Source organism: Malania oleifera, chromosome 5 (assembly GCF_029873635.1).
Source record: "Malania oleifera isolate guangnan ecotype guangnan chromosome 5, ASM2987363v1, whole genome shotgun sequence".
NCBI classification, from domain to species: Eukaryota; Viridiplantae; Streptophyta; class Magnoliopsida; order Santalales; family Ximeniaceae; genus Malania; species Malania oleifera.
Genome location: NC_080421.1, coordinates 41,326,603 through 41,351,559, shown reverse-complemented (window position 1 = coordinate 41,351,559; position 24,957 = coordinate 41,326,603). Strand labels below are relative to the sequence as shown.

The 24,957-nt window shown below is 35.1% G+C and overlaps 1 protein-coding gene across 5 annotated transcripts; it reads right to left on the bottom strand.

Annotated features, from left to right (window-relative positions):
* Nucleotides 1-1,968: 1,968 nt before the first annotated feature.
* Nucleotides 1,969-24,772, bottom strand: LOC131156283 (rab GTPase-activating protein 22). Of its 5 annotated transcripts, none has more exons than XM_058109828.1 (12): nt 24,451-24,772; nt 23,621-23,731; nt 23,074-23,169; nt 19,129-19,232; nt 18,353-18,606; nt 9,792-9,914; nt 9,609-9,697; nt 7,404-7,509; nt 3,007-3,104; nt 2,560-2,814; nt 2,368-2,451; nt 1,969-2,249 (listed from the first exon to the last, which is right to left on the bottom strand). In XM_058109828.1, exons 1-12 carry the CDS (start codon nt 24,487-24,489, stop codon nt 2,235-2,237), a joined length of 1,374 nt encoding a protein of 457 aa, XP_057965811.1. In that variant the 5' UTR covers nt 24,490-24,772; the 3' UTR covers nt 1,969-2,234. The 5 variants fall into 5 exon arrangements, with proteins under 5 accessions (XP_057965811.1, XP_057965813.1, XP_057965809.1 ...); XM_058109830.1 differs by having other exon boundaries at nt 18,353-18,549; XM_058109826.1 differs by having other exon boundaries at nt 1,969-2,451; nt 24,451-24,751.
* Nucleotides 24,773-24,957: the final 185 nt, after the last annotated feature.

The window sequence follows — 24,957 nt, the reverse complement described above, 5'->3', positions numbered from 1 at the left end:
TAATATGTTAATTACAATTATTTATCTAAACAACTATGTTGATACTATAAAGCAAATAGTTAATGATACTATAAAGCAAATAATTAATGTAAAACTTTTTGAGTTCATAACAAAGAATGTATAAAGAATAACTATTCCTATATTTCACCATATGAATGTATATTCCTTTCTTATTAAGGCTCCATTTGGAACTTGGAAAATCTTACAAAAAAGAAACAAAAATATTAAGGAATCCACTTTTTCATGTTTGACTATCAAGGAAAGTAAGAAAGAAAATAAAAAATGTACCAAGTCAATGAACAAAAATATGATTTTACAAATCATTTACATTTGATTTTTCTTAACTTAATAATTTTAAAATAAATTTTTGGTTTTAACAATATTTTATACAGAGAGAAAATATAGTGGAAAATGAGTTTTCTTCTTATTCTCCTTTCATTTCCTTTTCCCAACCAAAATCCTTAATCCAACTACACCCCATATCTTGGATGAAATAATAATGAACATATAAGAAACAGTTATTACCTGCATTTCTAAATTCTTCACTATATTTCATCTTATTTTAAGAAAGAGCCACTTCACAAACCTAAAATAGTTGAAATTTTAATATCTAATTCTTTGGTCACATTTGATTTGCAAAATAGTTATTCCTTGGAACAAGAAGCCACGCAATAAAAAAAAAAATTAAAAATTGAGGTAGATATTCTCTATTATTTCATCCAATATGTGATAAGAAATACACTTGCATGATAAAATTTGAAAACAATTATTTTTTGTCTGTTCCTTGTTATGAATTCATAAAAAGTTTTACTTTGTCATTTGTTTTATGATAACAATGTAGTGTTTGTATAAGGGAACTTAATTTCAATTAAAATTAATATATATATATATATATATATATATATATATATATATATGAAAAAAGACAAGAAAACATGAACAAAGGTGGAAAATAGGTTCACTTTCATTTTCAGTTCACAGAGTTATCACCTTATTTTTTTTACTTTAGAACATTTATAAAATTTAATTATATTGCAATTTTCATATTCTAACAAAATAGAAAACATTGTAATATTTGAAATTCTTTTAAAATTTTGAAAATAAAAAATAAAAAATATTTCATAATCAGACTGATCCTAAACTTTTTGCTTGTTTATATTTAAACAAATTTAGATAAGTAATGTTTGGGAGTATGGATTTCAAACCTTGAATTTAGATTTGGTTAGACTTGGACAAATTTCGATGCAATTTTACACTATATTTTATTTGGATCCAATACAACTCCAAATCTATAGTCTCTCCAAACATAGTCAAAGAGAATATAATAAATAAATTATTGTCTTATTTTTCTCATGAAATCCTTGATCCAAATGGTGATATGGAAGACTTTTTTGTTGTAGCTCCATGTCCTCTGTAACTGAGTTCAAGGTTTCTTTTGGGGGGGCTTGATAATTAAATTTAGGGTTTTTCTGTTTTTTAGCTTTCTGCACTCTGAAACTCCTCCCCCCCCCCCCCCCCCCCCCCCTCTCGCGGGGCTAAGCAACTGGCTCAAAGTGATCTTCTGGTTGTCCTGGAGGTGCACGATAAAGAATGAATGTGAAATCCCAGCAACAATGTACTACATTGTAATGGAATCATAATGATATACGCCTAAAATGGGTTCATTGGATGATTTTATTTTTCAGAACTTCAAATTACTTGGACATGATTTCCTTAATTTTTGATTTGACAGTAAAATTAAATGCAGATGGTTTTACACATTTAATTATTTTCAATAGCATCAATTTGTGCTTGAATTACATATTAAAAACAGCTTTTATTCGTCGGGTTGGGTTTCAAGTCAACTATATATGTAGTCAAATTCAAAATCAGACAAATTAGGATACAGTGGATTTCAAATCTAAACTTGGATTCTGCAACGACTATTTGGATGATTCATACTTTGAAATCATGAGACTGTCATGGTCATAAGTCAACCCAAAATTGCATTCATTTTTGAATGAATATTGTAGCATGAGTACATGGCTTAGCAAAATCTCATTCTCAAGCACCAGTAACTTTGATCATACAGTGGGGATAGAAGATCAAATCTACGACTGAACTCTAAAAATGATCAAACAACTGGAACTATGAATAAAATCTTTTACCAGCAAAAGGGGCGTAAGCACACCTACACGGAACATCTCCATTGCGGCCCAGAATTTGCATCAGTAGAATGATCAGGCCAAGAATTCTCATGAGTCATCAGCCTGCATGCAGTCACAATCATTATGGATATAAAATGCGCTTTAGTAAATCATTTTGTGTAAGTGTGTGTGTGTGTGTGTGTGTGAGAGAGAGAGAGAGAGAGAGAGAGAGAGAAATTGCCTTGGTCAGGTACTTTCTCTGAATCTTCAATGCCCCCTTGCATGCTCTTTTCGCATCCAAATTTCCAATTATGTCACCCACTATCTGAAGGCACAATATATAAGTGCCTAGCCACATGCATATGCACACAAACATACAGAGAGAGAGAGAGAGAGAGAGAGAGAGAGAGAGAGAGAGAGAGAGAGAGAGGACCTTGACAACATCGTCCAGACCCTTGGCATCCCTTAAAAGTTTTTTGTTCTTTGTCTCGAGGACATTTGCAACAAGGAAAACAGCAAGAGCATTTTGTTGGTCCTTTCGTCCAGCCCTCACATTTTTCCTCTCAAATTTACCATATTGCTTCAGTAGCTCATCACTTAATTTGGGTGCAATGCTCTTATCAGGATTATTGCTCGGCTTCTCATATGATAAAAAGATGTTTGGGTTGTACTCCATGGCCCACATCAACTGAAATCAATCTTTTTTACCGTCTATATAAGGTTATCAATATTGAAAACAACTACAAATTTATCAACCAAATTCAAAATACATCATACTTAAAATTTAAAATTCTGCCAAAGCTTGGAGAACAGTGACATTTCAATAAGCAAAGAGCATTCATCTCTAGAAACGATTCAAAAAAGGTAAATTAGTTCTAACCTCCCAAAGGTACAAGGCATCCACAAACGAAAACTCTCTCCGGAAAAGCACCATCAGCATTCGAAATGCAAACAAGTACTCTCCCCCATCTATATCCTCTGCCAAATTGAACAAACTTTGGCTAAGCAGTGAGGGTTGTCATGATTACATGTGTGTAGTGTTTGTGGGGCGAGGGAAGAGAGAGAGAGAGCAATGACATCTATTTATTATCTGCATATCCATTTTCTTTCTTAATTTCGGGTGCAATGAGGGAGCGGAAGGTAGCATTGTAATCCACAAAAATAGTTTCTGCCATGCAATATAGAGAAAACATCTGACACCCAACAGAAACTGGAATAATAAGCAACTATAGCCGTATCATTAAATTTTCGTTCAGCTTGCCAGTATGACTTGGAAATGGAAAAGTCTTCCAATTGCAACTAAAACTTCAAAGCATTTTTTTCTGGGGGGCTTAACATTTAAAGAGTTATTTGGAGAATATTCATCCCATCACAAGATTAATTGATAACATTGAAGGATTTAAGACGCTCCACATTGTAAAGCTATGAAGATGAGATGAAGAAAATGCTGCCATGGAACTGCCCAAATAGTGATAGTTCTTCAAAACAAAAAGAAGAAAAAATAAAAAATATAAAAAAAATTTGCAAGACAATAAATGCACAAATTGCAGGCGCTAAAACAGATCGAAAATTATGATCATGCATGGCATCATTGAGGAAATGCATAGAAGTGTCTAAAGAAATAACCAAATATCCCGACTACAAAACAACTTCACTCCTAAATACTAAAGCACCTTAAGTAGACAATTTTCAAGATGGTCATAAAAATTAGACATGTTGATCTTTGACACCACTATGTCAACTTTGTTCTTGAACCCAACACTGTCAAACAAAACTTCTCTTCAATTTCAGTAGTACAAAATTAGATCAAGAAAGACCACAAGCTTGAAGCGCGACCAATTTCCACATGACTTGGTCATTTCAGGCCATTTCAAATGTTCTATTTTTCTATTTCCTTTCAATTTGATCTCAGCTTTTTTTTAGTTATGATTTTCTAAAGAAAAAAAATTGCAGCCATTTTAAGGCTTCTATAGATGTTGAAATCCCTCCGCCATAATTTTCACAAGACCTAATAACAAGTTGCATGAAGATTCACAATCTTTTTAACCTTAGTCCCCCTCGTCAGATTACTACTTAACATAAATAAAAGCTTATGCTGTAAGGTAGTAGCCAATGCATATCAAGACAACACTTTCGCTCATCTGCAGCACAATTGCACACACTAAGAGGAATGCAACAACAACAAGCCTCGAGTCCCACTTGGTGAGGTCAGCTACATGATCCCTTTCTGCCAATTCACCCGATCAAGAGCATTTTTCTCTATTAGATTAAGAGCTATTAAATCCTTCCTCATAAGCTCATTCCAAGTTATTTTAGGCCTATCCCTACCCTTTTCATGCCAAAAACAATAACTAACTCCTTTTCACAGGTGCACTACTAGGCCTACACTTCAAATACCAAGCCATCTAAGCTGCACCTCTCTTATCTTGTCTTTGACCCGTGCTATACCTATATTATTGCATATATGCTCATTCCTTAATTTATCTTTTAATGTTATTCTACTTGGCACTCGCTCACCTAAACATTCGCATTTTGGCAACTTTTACTTTTTGTAAATGTTGTTTCTTAGTTGCCCAACACTAAGAGGAATGCAAATAATAAATAACAGGCACCAAGGAAGAACACTGCCCAACTTAGGATAATTTTACATATAGAAATAAATGCAGGCAGCAAGAATTGAACCCAGAACCCTCTTCGCAACAATGGCCCAGATACCATGTCTCCACTAGATCTAAAAGCTTAAGCTGTTTGGTTGGGCGCCAACAATGTATCTCAAGCTCTAGCACCCCCATCTCCATTTTCTAGAAATGGCAAGGTCAAAATTTATTGGTACTTTTTCCAAAATCTCAGCCTTTTAAACACAACCACATAATGTCCTTAAAAATAATGTTGTTTTGACCTAAACCAAAACAACAGAATGTGCCAAACCTCATTTGTCTGCTGTCTTGCAATTTTAGACAGACCACCAACTTTGGAAAGGCTTCTTGCTTTGGGGGAAAATTCAGTCTCATCCCTGCTTGTTGTGTCATGTTATGGTATGCAGCTGTGTCGAATATATGGAAGAAAAGGAATGCTATTTTCTTTGAGCAAGCTATTTTGAAGATTGATTCTATTATCTTTGACATCGTCCTTGATACCAAAGCTAGAAGTATGGCGTCAAGAAACTTAACTGAAAGCAGCTGCTAGCTGCACTGTAACCATGGTTATCAAAATACCGATCTGGATTGTACAATCCTACGATCCAGACTTGCCTAATTGATCCAGATCGTATGTAGAACCGGAATCAAGTAGGATCAGAGTAGGATCATAGGATCCTACTAGGATCGTAACATTGGTCCTACTTCGGATCCTATTGATCATACTTGTGCAACAGAGGGGATTTTTTCTGTTTAGGATTTTAAAGAAAAAGGCCCAATTTATATATTTATTGGCCCGAACACTTAAATTTTGCAATAGACACAAAATGGTCCGCTAATGCATCAAAATTAGGGCAAAATGACAAGCATCTCCTAGGATTTGTGTGTTCCAGGTCAAGAGAGCAGCTAAGCATCTCCTGAAAGCTCTATTTCCTCAAAACCAATAGCTCTCTAAGAGCTTAGGGTTCTTCATAAGCAGAACCCAAGTTATCTATTAGGCTAGGTCTGTTCCTTCTTCCAGCAGAAGCAGACAACAGCTGAGAGCTTTACGATCAGCAGACAGCTTCAACAACCAGGGAGTTGTACAATCAGGCTGAAAACTTAAAGTTGTAGGCTCATAGCAATTATACATTATCTTTGTAGTTTTTTCACTTTATTCCTCTTCTTTTCTCTCATCATCAACACATGAAGACCCATTTTTTCCCAAAGCAGAGAGCAGACAGCTTTCTTTCTTCTTCTTTCGTTTCGACTAAAAAAATTCTTATTCCTTCAACAAAAAGCTTTTCTTTATCTTCTTTTATTCCTCTTCCTCCTCTCTTTCCTCCTTCTTGTTCTCATGATCTGATAACAAAATGCAGAAGCTGAGACAGCAGTTTGAATTAAGATTAGCAATTTCTACTTCCTTTCTTCTTCATCCTTTTTGCTTATCTTTTTAATTACAATTAGTAAATAAACAAACTAGCAACAGAATCCCCTTTGCAAAGCACTTTGCAAATTCAGACCACTCACTCTTTTTAGGGTCAAACATGCTAGCTAGCTACATTCCTGAAATTTTCTTTGATTTCTTGAACTTACAATCAAGTTTTTAGGCTTATTTTATTGAAAGCTGTCATAAAATGCCAAATACACAAAAAAAAAATTGAACTTATTTTACATTGTAAGTAGAATCTTAAGATCCACAATCTGATCCTGCGGACTCCCCAACAATCCAATGTAGGATACTGATCTTAAATTTCTAACAACCATCACTATAACTTTTATTTGGCTTCTTGCTGTTTTTTACTTCTTTTTCTGTTGCATTTTCTGTTGTTTCTTTTGCCGTTCTTCACTTATTTTGAGCTAATATATTATCTTGCCTTCTTTGGGGAAGAAAATGAACATTTTTTTAGCACTTCAATCACAATGGTGTGAATTTTAGTTCCCGTTATATAGCCATGTCAAAACATGCCAATTTTGGCATACAGATGAAAATAACTGTAAGCTTGAAGCATGATATTGAGCCAATATCAATATGAAACACTCCCTTTCACAATTCTAGATACTAGAAATTTCAATACTATTTTTAAGATTTCTAATAAATTGTACTATATCACACACTCAACCTTTCCAGCATTTCCAATCTCGATTCTGGTCGAAATTGAGTAATCTATGAATCGTGGAATAAGGTGGGAGTCTAGGGTCTAGGGTTCAACACAGTATGTTCCCACGGAAAGTGACATGCCATGGGGGAAAAGAAAAGAAAAACAAAATCAAAGTTAAAATTTAAATAAAATAAAATGAAAAAAAAAATCTTGTTTAGTAATATATCCTTAGGAATTAACCACTACAGGTTGTGAACTTCTGTCAAATGTCATGGTCAAAAAGATTGTAAGGTTATATTCAATGCATGTTCTTTGGGTAGCTCAAATGAAATGCACACGTGTGAGCGGACACACAGAATGAGGCTGCAAGTAAAATGATTATGATGCCAAGGATTGAAAACAAAGTACGCAGCAACCAACTATAAAAAAGCACAAGTTAAATGCTTAACAAAGAAATGCAATGAATAAAACAACTATGATCCTGAATATCAATAACAAATTATAGTTCAACAAGATGTACAAAAAAACAAGTAAATGATGAACAGGAAAGTGGTTGGTACCAATATGCTGGTGAAGCTTAGGATCAACAGTTTTAATAATTTTGGAAAGTGTTCCCAACTGAGACTGCACCCCTATGTGACTTGTACTACACCTGAAATTCTCTCTCTTTTTTCAGCCCAAAAAAAAAAAAAAACAGAGTAAGTTTTTAGCATAGAAAAGCACAGGAACTCACCCATGTATCAATAAAGCCAAAACATAAGATAAAAATATGAGAAGTGATGCAACAGCATCACATAGAAATACTAGGAAAACATATTATAAACAACAAACAAACAATAGCAACCAAGCCATAACTCATAAGTACCACTAGATGGGGTTGGCTACATGAATCCTCTTCCACCATTCTGCATGATCTAGGTAATATCCTCCAAAATTTGGAATGTTGTTGAACCTTTACTTACTATCTATGGCCAAGTTATTCTAAGTCCACTACGCCCCCCAATACTGCCATTAACAACAAATATCTCACCACCCTCATTGGTGTATTATTTGCCCTATATTGCAAGTACCTAAACCAGCTACCCTCATTTATCTTATCTTCTACAGACACTCTACCTAACAACGGATGCATCCATTCTTTAATTTATCTTTTAGAGCTATACCATTCATCCATCTTAGCATTCTCATTTCTGAAACTTTTACCTTTTAGATATGTAGCTTCTTAGTTGTCCAACATCCTCATGATCCATAGAGCATTGGTCTAATAGCCATCCTATAAAAACTTTCTTTTAACTTAAGTGGTATTCCAGGATCACTGGAATCACATTATAGATTATACAAAGTAGTTTTCAGAATCAAGAATCCTAATTATCATGTAAAATAAAGAACAGCTACTAATGATAAAACAAATACTACTAGTTGGGTGGATAAGACAACTACACATATAAGAAAACAAACTAAACCTGTAAAATGATTTTAGGCCACTGCAGTTCAGCACTATAAAAGAAAGGAAGAAATTTTATGGTAGTTCCTGGCAGAAGAAACATTGGAAATCACTGCCTAAATTTAAAACTCAGCTCGACAAAGTCTTCAACTACTCCATCCAGGCCCAATACTTGTTATTAATATCACTAAATGAAAAATAAATGGAAACAAAAACTTAAAAACAAATCCCAAGAGAAGCAATGGAAAGGTTACAAAACTGAAGATGCAATACTCATTAGCAAGCATCTGGTATATGCAGATAACATGCAGAAATATGACACCCAGACTCATGTGACAAGCCAAGGTCCCAAAAGAACCATCACTAAAAGAAGAAGAAGAAGAAGAAGAAAACAGCAGAGACTATGATTCATTGAAACTGATGACTGACCTTTTAACATCATAACTCCCTATATGTACAACCCACAGTTAACCAAAAAATAAAATCACACTTTGACCCCTAAATAATAATAATAATAACAATAATAATAAAAAAAACAACTACATGCATCCTAATTTCCTAAATCTATGTCTAATATATGTATGCCTAAACAGCAGTAGCAGTTCTATGTCACCCAGCCACTGCATAATACAATTGTCAGATTAGAAATTGGAAAGCCAGCCAGCATCCATATTAAATTTCAAAAATAATTGAGTAGCAGGTACTCAATAACTCCAAAATACTAAAATCAAGAGATGTGTGAGTTTATTGCTTAAAACTTCACAACTCGCATAGATGCTTCAATATGAATGAACAAATGTTGACTAAAGTCAAAAGGGAGTCTTCGTGAATATTATTAAAATAAACGTAGTTATGTAGACAGATAATTGTACTCCCTCAACATACCAGCTCCTTAACGCCTAGTTGGATGGGTAAGCATCTATAGAAAAACCTGCAATCCTACAATTACAGGCATGTTGATAATCTTTCTACTAATAAATGAGAACAAATAATACGTCAAACATAAGACGGTGATGTAAGACAACCTTGGGATTTTAAGATCTATTAGCAACCTTGGGATTTTAAGACCTATTAGCAAAGGAATTGATCCCTTGTGTAACACTCTGAAATTCACACAATAGCTATATGAATTTATTCATATTCCCAAAACAAAATCCAAAAGCAATGTACTGATAATACATCCCATTCTATACACTTCCCATTGCAGCAACAAATTAGAGATCTCCCAGTGTACAGGAAATGCTACGACAAAAATGCACATGACTTAATTACTCGCTATCTCAACACAATGTCACATTTGAGATGGAAAATGGATCCATACCAATCGACGCATGGCACGCTCAAAGCACCAAAAGGCATCCGCTTCATCGTCAAGAAGAACCACAATTGGAGAGCAAATATCATTCATTCCTGCTCAAGAAAGAATTGAATAACCCATGATAAATACCTGAAGATAAGACTGTCTCAATATAACATTAAAATATTGCAATTGGCAGCAATTAACCTTGACAGTAACCAATGTCACCATCCACCCATGCATACACTGACAGAACATTCCAGAGTTTTGCTTGATTAGCTTCACTTTCATAAAAGGCTAGAAAGCGGTCTGTACGAACAACATCCAAACCTACGACCAATAATTTCTCAGCCATGTTGAAAATTATGAGAACTGAACAAAAGATATGTTAACAGCAAGAAAATAGTCTAAACATATGTTTAAAAAATGGTAAATGATTCTAAAATAATTGAAACTAGATGCTACATTCTCGTGTAACAAGAGTACTTCTCAATACCTTGGATGCAACAAGAACACTCCTCATTCTTGTGTAACAGTCACTGCTGCTTCTTAAGTTTGAAAAAAAAAAAAAAAACGAATTGTACAAACCACCAAACTGACCATGGCACAAGAATACAAGATGCTACATTCTTGTTTATCCATATTTTAGTTTTACTATTTTATATAAGAAGTACCTATTCTGATAGGTATTAGAGATACCTATTCACAAATAGGTATTATTTTTACTCTCTAAAGGTACCTATTCTAATAGGTATTATTTAAGGGTTATCTCTTTCAACAAGAGATACCTATTTATAATAGGTGTCTTCCAAGAGATGTCTCCTTTGATGAAGGGGTGTTTGTATCTCTACTTAAGGAGGGAGTATTAACACAAGAGAAAATACACAAACCATCTCCTCTCTTCTTATTCTCTATTACTGATTTAAATTCTACACATATTTTTCCAACAATCTAAGAAGGAACTATGTAGATTAATTTGTTGATTAATACAGATAACCTTTTATCAGTCAAGAATCATAGTTTACTAATTATTTTAATTTGGTGGGTAATTTATTGTCATTAATTTTCATCAATTTAATTTGCACATTTTCAAAAAACACTCATGGATCTAGATCGAAGGGGAGCTCAAGCGCAAAGGTAAGGTTGTCGCCATGTGACCTAGAGGTCATGGGTTCGAGGCGTGGAAATAGCCTCTTGCAAAAATGCAAGGTAAGGCTGCATACTATAGATCCATTGTGGTCCGCCCCTTCCCCAGACCTCGCATACGTGAGAGCTTTGGGCACCAGGCTGCCCTTTTTTTTTTTTTTTTTTTTTTTTACTCATGGATCTGGATTCATAATCTTCCTGGGTAGTTTATGAGCCCATGTATCATTGGGGGCTGGTGCATATTCTGCTTTGTGCAGAGCAAGTTATGTTTACGAGATGTAATAGTGCTGCAAAACAGCCTACAAAGAACATTTTCTGTAAATAGTGCTGGACAAACATGCACTAATGCACTGATGTTGGAAGAATGGGAACTATTCATGAAAACAATTTTCATGGTTCTGTTCATAAATAGTGCTGAAAAACATCCTACAAAGAACATTTTCTGTAAGTCCCTTTTAATTCTTTTCTCTGTTTTAATACTGTGCATGGTGCATGTCATATCATATAATTATTATATGCATATATACTTTTAGATTTGGCTAAAGTTAAACATCTTGTGATTATAATCATGTGAAATAGTTTAGTTTGTGGGGTACAGTAAAATATTATTTGTTTCAATTAGTTTCCCATACATAATATGTGATAAATTCTTATCAACATGATCGAACAAGTGTTTTGAGAGTAAATGCACATGGTATGGTCATCTACAAAATAGGTACTCATTAAAGAATCTAATGAATTGTGACTTGGCCATGTGAAATATTAGTATTGTTCATATCATGAAATGGATTTTTAATTTATTTCACTCGTATATTTTTAATATATATATATATATACATATATAAGAGTGAAAAGATGTGTCACATGCAAACATGCAAGAATATTATTTGTAGCAAGTTAATTATAAGTAAATGTTTATGAGGTGTAATTGTTTGAAAATGAAGGGATATGCTGATATTTTTTTTTTTAAATATGCTTTGTGCATAAATATATATTGTGATGTCCGTATTATGTAATCTTGGAAATGTGGGGGTTTTGTTAAAAGAAAATTTTATAAATATGAAAATTATAACACAGTTTATGAAGGCCATACTGTATGGTTTTGAAATTACTGGTGTGTTTTTTTTCATATATCTCATTTATGATATGTTATTTTAATAATTAGGTTGTGTTAATAGGCATGTTTTTGTCCTTTATAATTTAAAAAGGGCAGCCCGGTGCACAAAGCTCCCATGTATGCGGGGTCCGGGAAAGGAGTGGACCACAATGGGTCTATAGTGCGTAGGCTTACCTTGCATTTTTGCGAAAGACTGTTTCCACGCCTAGAACCCATGACCTCCAAGTCACATGGTGACAACCTTACCATTGCACCTAAGCTCCCCTTCATCCTTAAGACTTTATTATTATTAAATAATATATAAGAGGGCAGGCTTGGAGCTGTACGTAGACTCCAGGAAACTGCCACAGCCCCTCTCCTTCTCTTCCTCTCTCCTCCATTTCTAGCTTTACAACATGGTATCAGAGCATTGATCTCCTTCAAATCTGATTTATCTGAATTGGTTTTGATATTCTGTGTTTCGTTTTTTTTTTTTTTTTTCCCTTTATCTTCCCCTAATCAGTTCTCAAATTCCATTTTTGGTTGGTTCGAGAGTTGTTTGAGGACACCCTACCTCTGGATTAGGTTGTGCAGCATCCTTGGCAGGAAGCTGTGTGTTTACATGGTGATTTGCTGACGTAAACTCAGTTACACTCTGTTTCTAGTATGCTGCTGCTGCTGCTGTTCCTCCTCCTCTGTCACTCTGTTTGTGGTTTGCTGATGATGCTTTTTTTATGACATGTATTCATGATTGATTGCTTGCAATCTTGTACCAGTTGCTGGTTGGTTTTGATTGGTGTTCAAATATTTATTTCCTGTTCTTCTCTGCATTCATTTGCAGTTGCCGCCAGACGTAATGCCTGGTGCTGCTGCCAAGTTGTTTATTAAATGCCCACAGTACTTTGCCATGGTCTGCCCTGTTCTTGGTGGTTAAGTAATTCCTCCTAGGATTTTTTTTTTTTTTTTGATAGAATTCCTCCTAGGATACTGTAAGATCAGTTACATAGTCATAGCTGCCTATTGAAGTTCTGGATTTTGGAGAGTTCGAAGTGTTGTAAGTTCTGGTTTTTTAAGTCCTTAAAGTGCTGCTTGTGTTAGTGTGTGCTGCCTGACTTCTCAAGCTCCTTCCCACAATAAGTCAGCCATGGATACTACCTTTAACTGTAGTAGGGAAGTTTTGGATTTTGGTCATGCCAGCAGTTGTGTAATGCAACAAGAAGTTCGCGGCAATGCTCGCATTTGGGCACAGTGTGGCAAGGAAAATCATATCACTAATTGCTGTTGGGATCTCCTTGGGAGCCAGCTTGGGCCAATAAGTCTCTTATGAAGGGCAATCCTACTATTGACACTTCAAATGCACCTAGCCACTCCACTAGGGAGCTGACTACATCACCCACATTGTCCCAAGCAGAGTTTAACGTTCTTTTTTGCAAGGTTCAACAACTCCAAATTCAGTCTTTTACATCTGGTGCTACTGTGGCCCATTTAGGTACAACCAGCCTTCTTGCCTCTTCATCCTCCTCACCTGGGTTATAGATTCTGGTGGCTCCTCTTATATGACAAGTAGTCCTAATTTGTTGGGTCCTTGAACCTCACTACTTTACACTCTTAGGGTTACTCATGTTGATGGTTCGGTTACACCGATTTCCAATATTCTCTCAATTCCTTCTATTCCTCTTTCGTCTGTGTTATATTTACCTAAATTTCCCTTGAACCAGCAATCATCCTTGAACATGCTATCAATTAGTCAATTAGCTGTCTCATAACTATTCTATGACCTCATTTCCTTGTCATTGTGTTATTCAGGATCTCTAGAGGAAGAAGAGGACTGGTGGAAGGCTTGAGAAAGATGGCATGTATTATTTTGATGTTTATTATGAAGTCCAATTATTGTCATATGGCTTCCTCTATTTCAACTAATGGTATTTCTCTTGATCAGTGGAATGCTCCTTTGGGTCATCCATCCCTTCAAAAACTACAAATAGTTTTTTTCTAAGTCCAAGTCAGCTTCTCGTTTCGAGTGTTCTACGTGTCAATTGAGAAAGCATATTAGAACATTTTTTTCCGTCTAGAGTCAAATCTCGTAATAAATCATTGCTTCCTCTTATTCATTTATATATTTGGGGCCCCATTTAGGATCAAGAATTTGACTGATCATCAATATTGTGTCCTTGAGGATGATTCTTTGCGCATGACTTGGATCTATTTGTTAAAAGATAGGTTAGGATTTTTGAATGCATTTACTCAATTCTACTAGGAAATAAAAACTCAATTTGGCATTGGTATTCAAATTTTTCAATCTAATAATGCACTTGAATTGTTCAAATTGAGCTTCAATCTTTTTGCTTGGCCAGAGGGATTATTCATCAAACTCATGCATACATACCCCTCAACAAAATGGAGTAGCTAAACAAAAAAAAAATATAGACATTTACTTGACACAGCACCATCTTTACTCCTTCATATGCATGTTCATCAATCCTTTTGGACTGATGCTCTTCTTACAGCTTGTTTTCTGCTCAATAGGATGCCCTCAAGTGTTCTAGGGAGAAAAAACCCCTTCTTCATCATGTACCCAAAAATATCCATGTTCTTAGTTGTGCCTCAAGTCTTTGGGTGCACATGTTTTGTTCATATTCCACATACTGATCAGGACAAGTTCTCTCCTCGTGCTGTTAATATGTCCTTGTTGGGTACTCGAGAACTCAGAAAAGGATATAGAAATTATAATCCCCACATTTGTAGGAAATGTTAGTGTTGATGTTACCTTTTTCAAGGGGAGGGGCACCCTATTTTTCCAGTGTCAGGTTCTCCTTAGATGAACCTATTTTGATTCCATCAACGATTTATGGTTCTCCCTCTTGTGTTGATCCTCCTATTCCTACCCTTAACCCTCTTTAGAAATCCAAATCCATTAGTTACTAATTCTGAGAAACAATTGAAGGTTTAAGAATGACAGAAAGCAAGCACATACATATCTACCACCATGCAGGCGCCTCCTCTGCCAATCACTATTCCAACTTTTGGTTATGGAGATCCATCCCAATGTGACTAGGATTTGCCCATTGCTCACTAGAAAGGTATTCAAACATGTGCTCAACCATCCTTAGTAGCTTATCCTATCACTCATTATGTTTCAGTTCTTCACCTTCCTAGTCCTATGAATTCTTTTCCTTATCTATTTCCTCAGTTTCTATCCCATCCTCACATGTCAAAGCACTTACTAACCTTGGGTGGAAGCATGCAATGGATGTAGAAATGGATGCATTGACTACTCAAGGGGCATGGGACTTGGTGGATCTTCCTCCTAGTAAAGAGTTGGTTAGGTGTCATTGGACCTACACCATCAAATATCCTCCTAACGACTCTATTGAGCAACTTAAGGCTCAGTTGGTTGCCAAAGGGCACGCCTGAATGCATGGTACTGATTATTTTGAGACCTTCTCTCCGGTTGCTCAATTATATTATGCTTGTGTATTGATCTCTTTGGCAGTTAATTTTGATTAGACCTTATATCAGTTGGATGTGAAGAATGTCTTTTTGCACAAATATTTGCAGGAGGAGGTATACATGAAGCAACCTTTTGGGTATGTTGCTGAAGGGGAGGATGGTAAAGTATGCAGGTTGCATAAGCCATTTATGGTCTTAAACAATCTCCCTTGAGCTTGGTTTGACAAATTTAGTGTTGTAGTTTCTGCATGTGGCACAAAATGGAGATAGGTGTGGTACTACTAGTAGTTTATATTGATGACATCATCATCATTGGCAGCAACCATGGTGGTATTGCAGATGTTACTCAGTGGCTTCAAGAAAAATTTCAAATCAAAGACTTGGGTAATCTGCGCTACTTTCTTAATATTGAGATTGTACAGTGTAGGAAAAGGTTAAATCTATCTCAGCAAAAATATACATTGGACTCGCTAAGCGAGACTAATTTGTTCAAAGCTAAACTAGTCGATACTCCTATGGATCCCAATGTGAAGTTGTCTAGGGATGTTGGACCGAACTTTGAATACAAACATCGAAATAGGCAGTTGGTTGGCAAGTTGATCTACTTGACTGTCACTAGACTTGACATATCTTTTGTAGTGGGGGTGGTGAGTTAGTTTATGGAAAATCCCAAACCACATTGGGATGATTTTTATAGGATTTTGTAGTATCTCAAAGGCTCTCCCAGCAAAGGTTTGATATATAAATGTAATAGAAATTGTGAGATTGTAAGATACTCTGATGTCAATCGGGCTAGATCTTTTGATGATTGAAGGTCTACTACTAGATATTGTACATTTTTTGGAGGTAATCTTGTTACTTGGCGTAGAAAGATTTACTATTTAAGCAGAATATCGAGCTATGGCTCATACTGTAAGTGGGCTCATATGGCTGAAGCCTCTTATGTCAGAGATGGGATTCTTGGTAACGAAGCCAATAGATGTGTTCTGTTATAATGAAGCTGCCATTTATACTGCTAGCAATCCAGTATTTCGTGAGAGGACAAAGCACATGGAACTCGACTATCATTTTGCGAGGGATGCTATGTTGAAGAAGGTTGTGAGGACTACCTTTGAGCAATTTGTCAATTAGTTAGGTGATGTTTTTAGAAAGCCTTTATTTAAGCCCGCCTTTTCTAAAGTTTGTTACAAGCAGGGGTTAGGTAATATTTACACACCTCCAGCTTGAGGGGGAGTGTTAGAAGAGAATATGTTATTTTAGTAATTAAGTTGTGTTAATGGGGGTATTTTTGTCCTTAAATACTTTATTATTATTAATAATATATGGCGGCAGACTTGGAGCTATACAAAGACTTCAGGAAACTGCCGATAAATTTTTTCCTCCCTTCTTCTCTTCTTCTCTTCTCTCCTTCTCTTCTTCTCTCCTCCATCTCTAACTTTACAACAATTTAGAACGTGCTTTTGCATACTTATGTATTTTGAAGTACATGGTATATAATTCTCAAAATTGTGGGGGTTGAATTTTAAATATTCAAATTGATATATTTTGACGAATTATTAGCAATTAGTAGTACTACATGCAATAGCCCAAAAGGGGCATCAATGATTCATCGAGGGAAATGAGGATAGCCCATAGGACCACCAATGGGAGAAACTCAACCTCTATGATTGGAGATCCCAGAAGGAAGTTCAATGGGCAGAAACAACCTATAGAAGCGTGGTTCATAAACAAGCACATTATTTATTATAGGAACGTGTCTCCTCCCCATCACTATGATGAGTGTGCTTATAAAGTGGCAATGAGGAAGGGTTTATCCCTAAATGAGCCCAAAGGAAAGAATTCTTGCTAAGTATGTCACACATATACCGTTGGAGGACTCACCTAGTGATGGTGGCCATAAGGCTGTGACTATAGGATTGGGCTTATCCTTATAGACTAATGAGAATCAAGATTGAGCGCATGGCTTTTAAAAGCGGCAACCCGTGAACAAGTCCTATGGTCGGTACTGTGTGTGATTTGTTGAAATTTGGTTAAGGGACCTAATTCAAGGCTTCAGTCCATTACGGTTCCCTCAAATGGAAGCAATCAACACTAAGCAAGGTTTAAAGTCAAAAGACACCTATGCTCATTGCATAGTATTTATTGCCTAATAATATTATTTTCTTATATATACACATATTTTATCATTTGTTATTGTTTTTTGAAGTTTTAAAACTTGTGGGGGATTGTTGGAAATTTTAGATAAGTTCCAAAAGTTCTCAAAATTATCCATATTTTAGTTTACAATTTTATATAAGAAGTACCTATTCTGATAGGTATTAAAGATACCTATTCAAAAATCACCAATAGGTATTGTTTTTACTCTCTAAACGTGCCCATTCTAATAGGTATTATTTCAAGGTTATCTCGTTCTGCAAGAGATACCTTTTCATAATAGGTGTCTTCCAAGAGATGTCTTCTTTGATGAAGGGATGTTTGTATCTCTATATAAGGAGATAGTGTCAGCACAAGAAAACATACACATATCATCTCCTCTCTTCTTCTTCTTCTCTCTTGTTGATTTCATACTTTATATTATTTATATTTGAGCATCGATCTAGATTGTTCACCCCATCTCTTTATTGACATGTCGATAGAACGAGACCGTTGCAAGAAAACCTGGGTTTTATCTTGGAGATGGCATTTGCCGATATCACCCGCACATAAGGAGGCAATACCATCTTTAGGACAATGGTAATCCTGTGACTCACAAGTCAAGCTCCATTATTTTATTTTAAATGTTATTTGTTTTGATATATAATCTTGTTGATTTTATTGCATTTAAAATGGACAGATTAATCTACACATACTTTCCCAACATCTTGTGCATACATGTGATCCATTATAGGCTGCCATAATGAAATTTACAAAACAACTTGATGGAGTAAAAGCAGTACAAAAGTGGAGTAAGAATAATCTATGCTATTTTCCAAAATAAAATGACTTATAAAAACCTTTAAGTAGAGAAATAACTCCCACCAAACAAACGAAAAACAAAGAAAAATAGAAAAAGAAATTATGTACTGAAAAAACATACCAATTTGATGCAAGAGAAGCTTCCATTGAATCACCTTCTTGTCTGTCTCAACATCTACACGTCCCTTAAGACCTAAAGAGGATTCAGGGGAGGATGTCGATCTGGTTCCATTTTCATCCTGTAGACCACCACTCGTTGAAATATTTTGTATTGGTTGACCATCTTCAGTGATGATAGGTGTTGTAATAATGCTTCCACTACCAATAACCAGTACCATCTTTTGACATTTAGCTTTCCATGTCTCAAACAGTTTCCTAAGATAGATGCAATTGATGTAATATAAACACACACTTACTAACTGGAGGAGGCAGAGAATAGCAGAGAAGTGGCTACTAAAAGAGTGTTAGATCAATAGCAACACCAAAAAAATGAACATGGCCCATGGAGTTTAATTATCCAGCTCAAGCAAACAGCATGCCATGTTGTAGCAATTTTAAAAAAAAGGTCAAATAGCATGCAAAAATTTTCTAAAAAATATGTTATTGCCTTCAAAACAGCACGCGATGTTTATAAAATAAAATAAAATAATAAAAATAATAGTAATAAAATAATTATAGAAAAAAAAACTAGCATGCTAAAATTTTCTAAAAAATTCACCATCGTACTTCAAAACATAAATCCATCACCTACTACTGCAGTGGTTAGACAAAAAAATATCACAAGCCTCCTAGTTCCTTTGGAAAATTGAAAAGTGGGCCAGTAGATTTGACTGCCTTAACCACTTGACTTTGAAATTGTTGTGCTACATTCCACATGTTTTCAAAAGATAACATTACCTCCGGTGCTGCCTGAGCTGATTCCGTTCACTGAAGGTGCTATTGGGATCATAGCAACCCAACAGAAACTCCCAGACTTCCCCTTTGATTGATGGGTGAACACCCTAGAGTGCATATAAAACAAGAAATTAATTCACTGAATTTCGATTAGGGAACCAGATATACGGTCAAAGAGAAGATTGCAGAAGGCATCATGGAAAATCAACCACTAGATCAGACTATAAGAGTCTTAACGGAACTCCATACTACTGCACCAGAACAAACATAGATGGCATTTGATTAATTAGCTAGCAATGTAAATGCACCAGTTCCAGCGGGCCATAAATTTCCCTACGATGACAAGTTGAAGTTCTTTTTTGTACTAATTTACTGAAGGTGAGCTTGAAATCAAAGGACAAAGAAAAATTTCTCATACAGCTCAAATGACAAGGGGATGGTAATGGAAGTTATAATAGCAGTGATTTCGGTCTGGCCATGTTGGTGAAGTGATGGAGAAAAAAGAATGGCATCACCACGATAACAGCCATAAATGAGCAAGTTTTGATGGTATTTCTCTTAGAACACATGTAATTTGACATAACACCCTCCCGATTTAATTAAATATCAAACTCCACAAAATTCAGGTGCATAATGAAAGAGGATTCGAGGGTTCTATTCCACTAAATTAAAGAGTCATTAAATTTTTTAAAAAAGAAACAATAAATTAACTGCCTAAGATATTTTGTGTGTTGTACTGGAAGTCTATGATAACTGCAAAGACTGCTACACATGAAAATACACAACCTCATAGCTTAAAGAAAGCAATTTTGAATTTGAGATAGTCAAGAAAAATTCAAATTCATTTGGATATTAGCACTACTGCTTTAGCAATGAAAAAAACATCCATTTCAAATCTAAAAGATTTTTAAAAATTCAATTAAATGCCAGACTCTGAGCATTTGAGAAAAAGTTCAAAATAATCCCAGAACTGATCCAGTAGAATTCATGACTACTTTGATGGCAGTGGCACACCAAAATTTGAATAGATTTTCAGCATAGTTGTTTCAAGTTTAACAAAAAAATATGTGCTTTTAGATTTTTTTTTTTTTTTAAAAGAATGGTGTCAAGGAAATTACAATGGCGACAACAATGATACATCGAGCCACATAATGCTCTTCTGGTATTTAAAAAAGGGCCCGCGTACTGACATCACTTGACTCTTCTATTTTGGGAGAGGTGGGAAATGGAGGTAGAAAGAACAAGGAACAAAATAATAGCAAAAATGATATCTCTACTATTAGTTAAACAAACGCTGACGGTTTTTAATCATCATCTTTTGCTTCTTATATTCGGGGAAAACACCTCAGCATTCTCAGATTACCATTTAATAACATTCTCAAAATATGGATAGGTAACTTGACAAATTAATTTAAAAGGTTTCACAGCACACACAACCTTATTTTTCAATTGCCTGATTCAATCTGAATCAGAATCTACTAAAAATAGAAAGGAGCTTTTGAGTATCTAAATGTCCCTGTAACTGTTGATCTTCTCCATCAACTAAAAGGGTATAATAGTAAGAGTAACAATACAGTTAATTTTAAAACTAAAAAAATAAAAAATTTAAGGGCTTGGGCTAGTAAAACCATGAAAGTTCATTGAGATATTGGCCATCAATGATCTCATTCTGCCAAGAACTATTTCAGGACAGTCCCTGACTAGACAAAAATTACTATTTCAAAGAGGTCTACATAAAGGGCCCGGTGCAAAAAGCTCCCGTGTATGCGGGGTCCGGGGAAGGGGCAGACCACAATGTGTCTATAGTACGCAGCCTTACCTTGCATTTTTGCAAGAGGCTGTTTCCACACCTTCACACGGCGACAACCTTACCGTTGTGCCTAAGCTCTCCTTCTATTTCAAAGAGGTCTACATCAGAATGCTAATTTCTATATAAGCAAATTAACCAGTTTTGGCCTTAGCTGTGGTGAACCCCATGAAACATCGTTTCATTGAGGTATTGACAATCTCATTTCGCAAAGAATTTGTTAAAGAAGAACACAATCATCAACCAGACAATTTTCTTCTTTAAAGAGTTCTAAATGATCATATGTTTCTTGGAACTGTAAATTCTCCAAAATCATTACAGACTTTTACTTCACAGCAACAAAATTTATTGAGATAAGAAAATAAAAGGACAAGGACTTCTACTCGAAGGAAACTTTTGCAAAAGAAGGAATGAAGAATAAGGTGAAGAATACAAAGGAATAAAATCTCCAATATAATCTTGTATATAAAGCATGCCTCTTACCCATAGAACCAAATGGTAAATTCGTTCTTCATAATGACCACTTCAAGATACATTCCATAACTCTAAAAATATATACTGCCTCTTCTAGAACTAGAAGATTAAAGAGAATCAGTAGGCATTTTTTGCCATGACCAACCTGCTTGCTAACATTTAGACACTCTTCGCCTAATAGATTTAAGGAGTTCATATTTCAAATGGCATCATAAAGGAGGCAAACCACTTCAAAATTTATATTATTAAACCACTGTTTCACCTCAGTAACCTAAGCCGTTGGCTTATGGTGGTCTAACATGGTATTAAAACTCTGCTTCTGGGTCTTAGGTTGAGGCCTTTGATATGTGTTTGCTCTCCCATTATGTTTGCTATAATGCAGTTTGTCACCTCTGCACATGATACAAAGTTTTCAAGTGAGATGGAGTGTTGGATAGCTTGATGTACATTGTTTGGCCCAATTCTGCAGAGCTTAAACTTTTAGATCAAGTGGTTGTTTGGCAGGGCATATGAGCCATTATGGCCTCAAGGTCTAGTGTTCAAATGATGGAACCATATCCCCCCTTCTTTAGAAATTTAATGCATTGAGTAAGACAGGGCTCATATGCGAAAGGGAGTATCAACCCAATATTACACCTTTATCTAACAACTTTAGCATTAGGATTGATGCCATAATGACTTGACAAATTTTACACTAGCACCACTACCATTTGCTTTGTCCAAAGACCAGCCAATTGAAAAATAAAAAGTTTATCTACACATGCCACATCCAAAGATGACACTTTAACTAAAAGATTCGCTTTAAAATCTGTTGCTTGAAGTTCTGATCATGAGAAGTTATGCTTCATTCAAGAATCCACTATGCTGGAAAAGATCTTCCTCCACCACATGCATGCATGCACACAAACACAAAGATTGTGCTGTGAATATGTATAAGCATTTTATTTATTTTGGCAGTGAGGATAATAATGGATAATGAAAATATTGTATGAAAATTTCTAGTATTAATTTTGAAATAATTAATAAAAATATTTGACATTCACATTTAAGAACTAAATTTAATGGACTAGAGTGATATTGCTTGTAGCAAATTTTTGCAAAATTCTTTCCATGCAAAACTACTTTCTTCCTAATTATTGTTCCAAATGTTTGTTAGCCAATTCTTGTTTAATTGTCTTGGGTCATTAATTCAATGTTTTTTTTTTTTAATTTCAAAACAATGCTTAGATGTTTTTTTCTAACCAATATAGACTTGTATGATTATATGTTCATCAAACTCACAAAGGATATTGCCTAGTTCACAGGCTGCATACCACATTGAGCCTCAGGGAAGGGCATAATATATGAAGCCTTAGCTCCACATTTTGGAGAGCCTGTTTCTTTGATTTGAACATGTGCCTAGTGGTCGGGCTGAAGCACCCATCAACCTTATGAATAAAATTGATAATTGAAGCCTTCTTAATGAAACAAAGCATACAAACAACACTAAGACTCTAATAATGGACTCGGTTGGTTTCAAGAGACTCACTAACAATGGAATATGTGCTGTTAAGTGAACAAAATTAAAATTTGTTTCGTTAACAAGACAAAACACATGATAGACATCACTCAAAATAAGTATATATGCAGGTTTGCACGCACACAGCTAGATAACAAAAAGAATGTACCCCTCTTTGGATCCGCCTAAGCACTTTTGCTATATCCAAACTACCATCGTGATGGAATGCAGCATTCCATTTTCTTTCACTAAGAGTTTTTCCTACCTGAAAAAGATGGAACAAGAAGATAATGTCTTTTTTTCAGCTAAAGAAATCAAACAAATTCAAGATGCCATGATTAATCTGCAAAAAGTACTACAGCTGAAAAAAAAAAATTGCAAACCCTTCTTTTCTTTTCAGACATGTTATGGTCAAGCTTTCAAAATATCTTCTACAAACAAAGTAAAATTTAAGTCGACAAAAACACTGATGGTTCAATATAATCGCAAAAAATTATGACCTTATATTAAACTTCTAATTCCATATGTCCTTTTGTTCTAATAAATATTATTTATCTTTTCTAGTAAGCACAAGTAGTCCACAGCCATGAGAAGTTATACAAGTATGGAGGTGAGAAAAAAAAAACACTAACAATTTACTCTGAATGGGATAACAGGTAACCATTATAAATTTAATAAGTTAGGTCATCAAAATGAAGAGAAATATGTTTGCATACCCTGGGCCTAAACCGGATCTTTGGGACGTCATCTTGACATTCTGATTTGATTGGATAGTATGTATCCACCTCCCCTGATGCAGACTGATTCGTAAGAATCCCTGCCAGAGCCTAAAAATAAGCACCCAGTCAAACCAGCCAAATCAATTTTCCGTCTGAGAAAACCAAAATTGTGAAACGCCAGAGCATAAAGTATACCCACCAATAAGCAGCATTATATCATGTTTATCTTACAAGAAAACAAAACATAGATTTACCAATCTGTTATAAATATTACAGACCAGGCCCATATATTGCATATGCATACCAAAATCTATCATTTTATCAAAATCGTCAGATTTCAAAATAGAAGCAGTATCTTGAATATTCCCAAGATTCCCAATTCTCACCTTTGTAAAAAAAAAAAAAAAAAAAGGATTCCCACTTCTCAATCAAAATCAAATTCCCAGCGTTCATTCAGGAAATTTCTCTATTTTTTTTTATTTTTTGGCCACGAACACCCCTAAACATTTAAAACCAAAATTTGCAACTGCAATGCCCAATTGAATCAGAACAACAGAAACCAAAATTGCATTATTTTTCCTTTCACAAGATGAGGCGTATCAAAAGCAAAAACATAAAACAGAAGAAACAAAAAATAAATTAAAAAAAAAAAACAAATAATCGGTAGTTGTTAACTCACTGAAGCGGCTAGTAACTACTTGCAATCTCATTGCTGTAAGATCATAGACATCTCTGCTTGCAGACATACATACATACATACATGCATATACAGAGAGAGAGAGAGAGAGAGAGAGAGAGAAAGAGAGAGAGATGGGAATTATTGTTACCTCTACCCGAGCTTTGAGATCAGATAAAAAATCTGACATCGGAGAAATCGCAGATGCTACAGCATTCCTTGGGTTCTTGCTAATCTGGTGAGACAGGGAGAGAGAAGGGAGGGGGAGCCTGGGAAAACGAAGGGAAGCGGGGAGCTCTTGCGTTTAACGGTTTCTGTACATAGCAGTTGAAATGCCCCTTTCTAATTTCTAATTGATTGATTGAAGCCATCCAATCCCAAATCATAGCCTTTCTCTCCAAACTCCCCCCATGGATCCAATTCCCCTCTTTCCTTCTATCACTCGTCCTTGCAAATCATCAATCATGAATATTAAATTATATATTAATTTCGAAATATGATTTATATTCACTAAATTACTTATAAAGTAAATATTTTATTTTTCTAAAAATAAGATAATATTTTAAAATATGTTAAAAAAACATACATGAGAAAGAAATTATGGTCCTGTTACTCGACTCTTCTCTATTTAAATATTAAAATATTATCTCAAACGAAA

Bases quoted from the DNA above. Each gene is read 5' to 3' on its own strand.
- LOC131156283 (XM_058109826.1), bottom strand. From the start codon at position 24,489: ATGTCAGATTTTTTATCTGATCTCAAAGCTCGGGTAGAG. The intron at 23,170-23,620 runs GTATGCAAACAT...CATCTTTTTCAG, and splicing joins AGATCCGGTTTAGGCCCAGG to GTAGGAAAAACTCTTAGTGA. The intron at 18,607-19,128 runs GTAATGTTATCT...CATCTATCTTAG, and splicing joins CAGCTCAGGCAGCACCGGAG to GAAACTGTTTGAGACATGGA.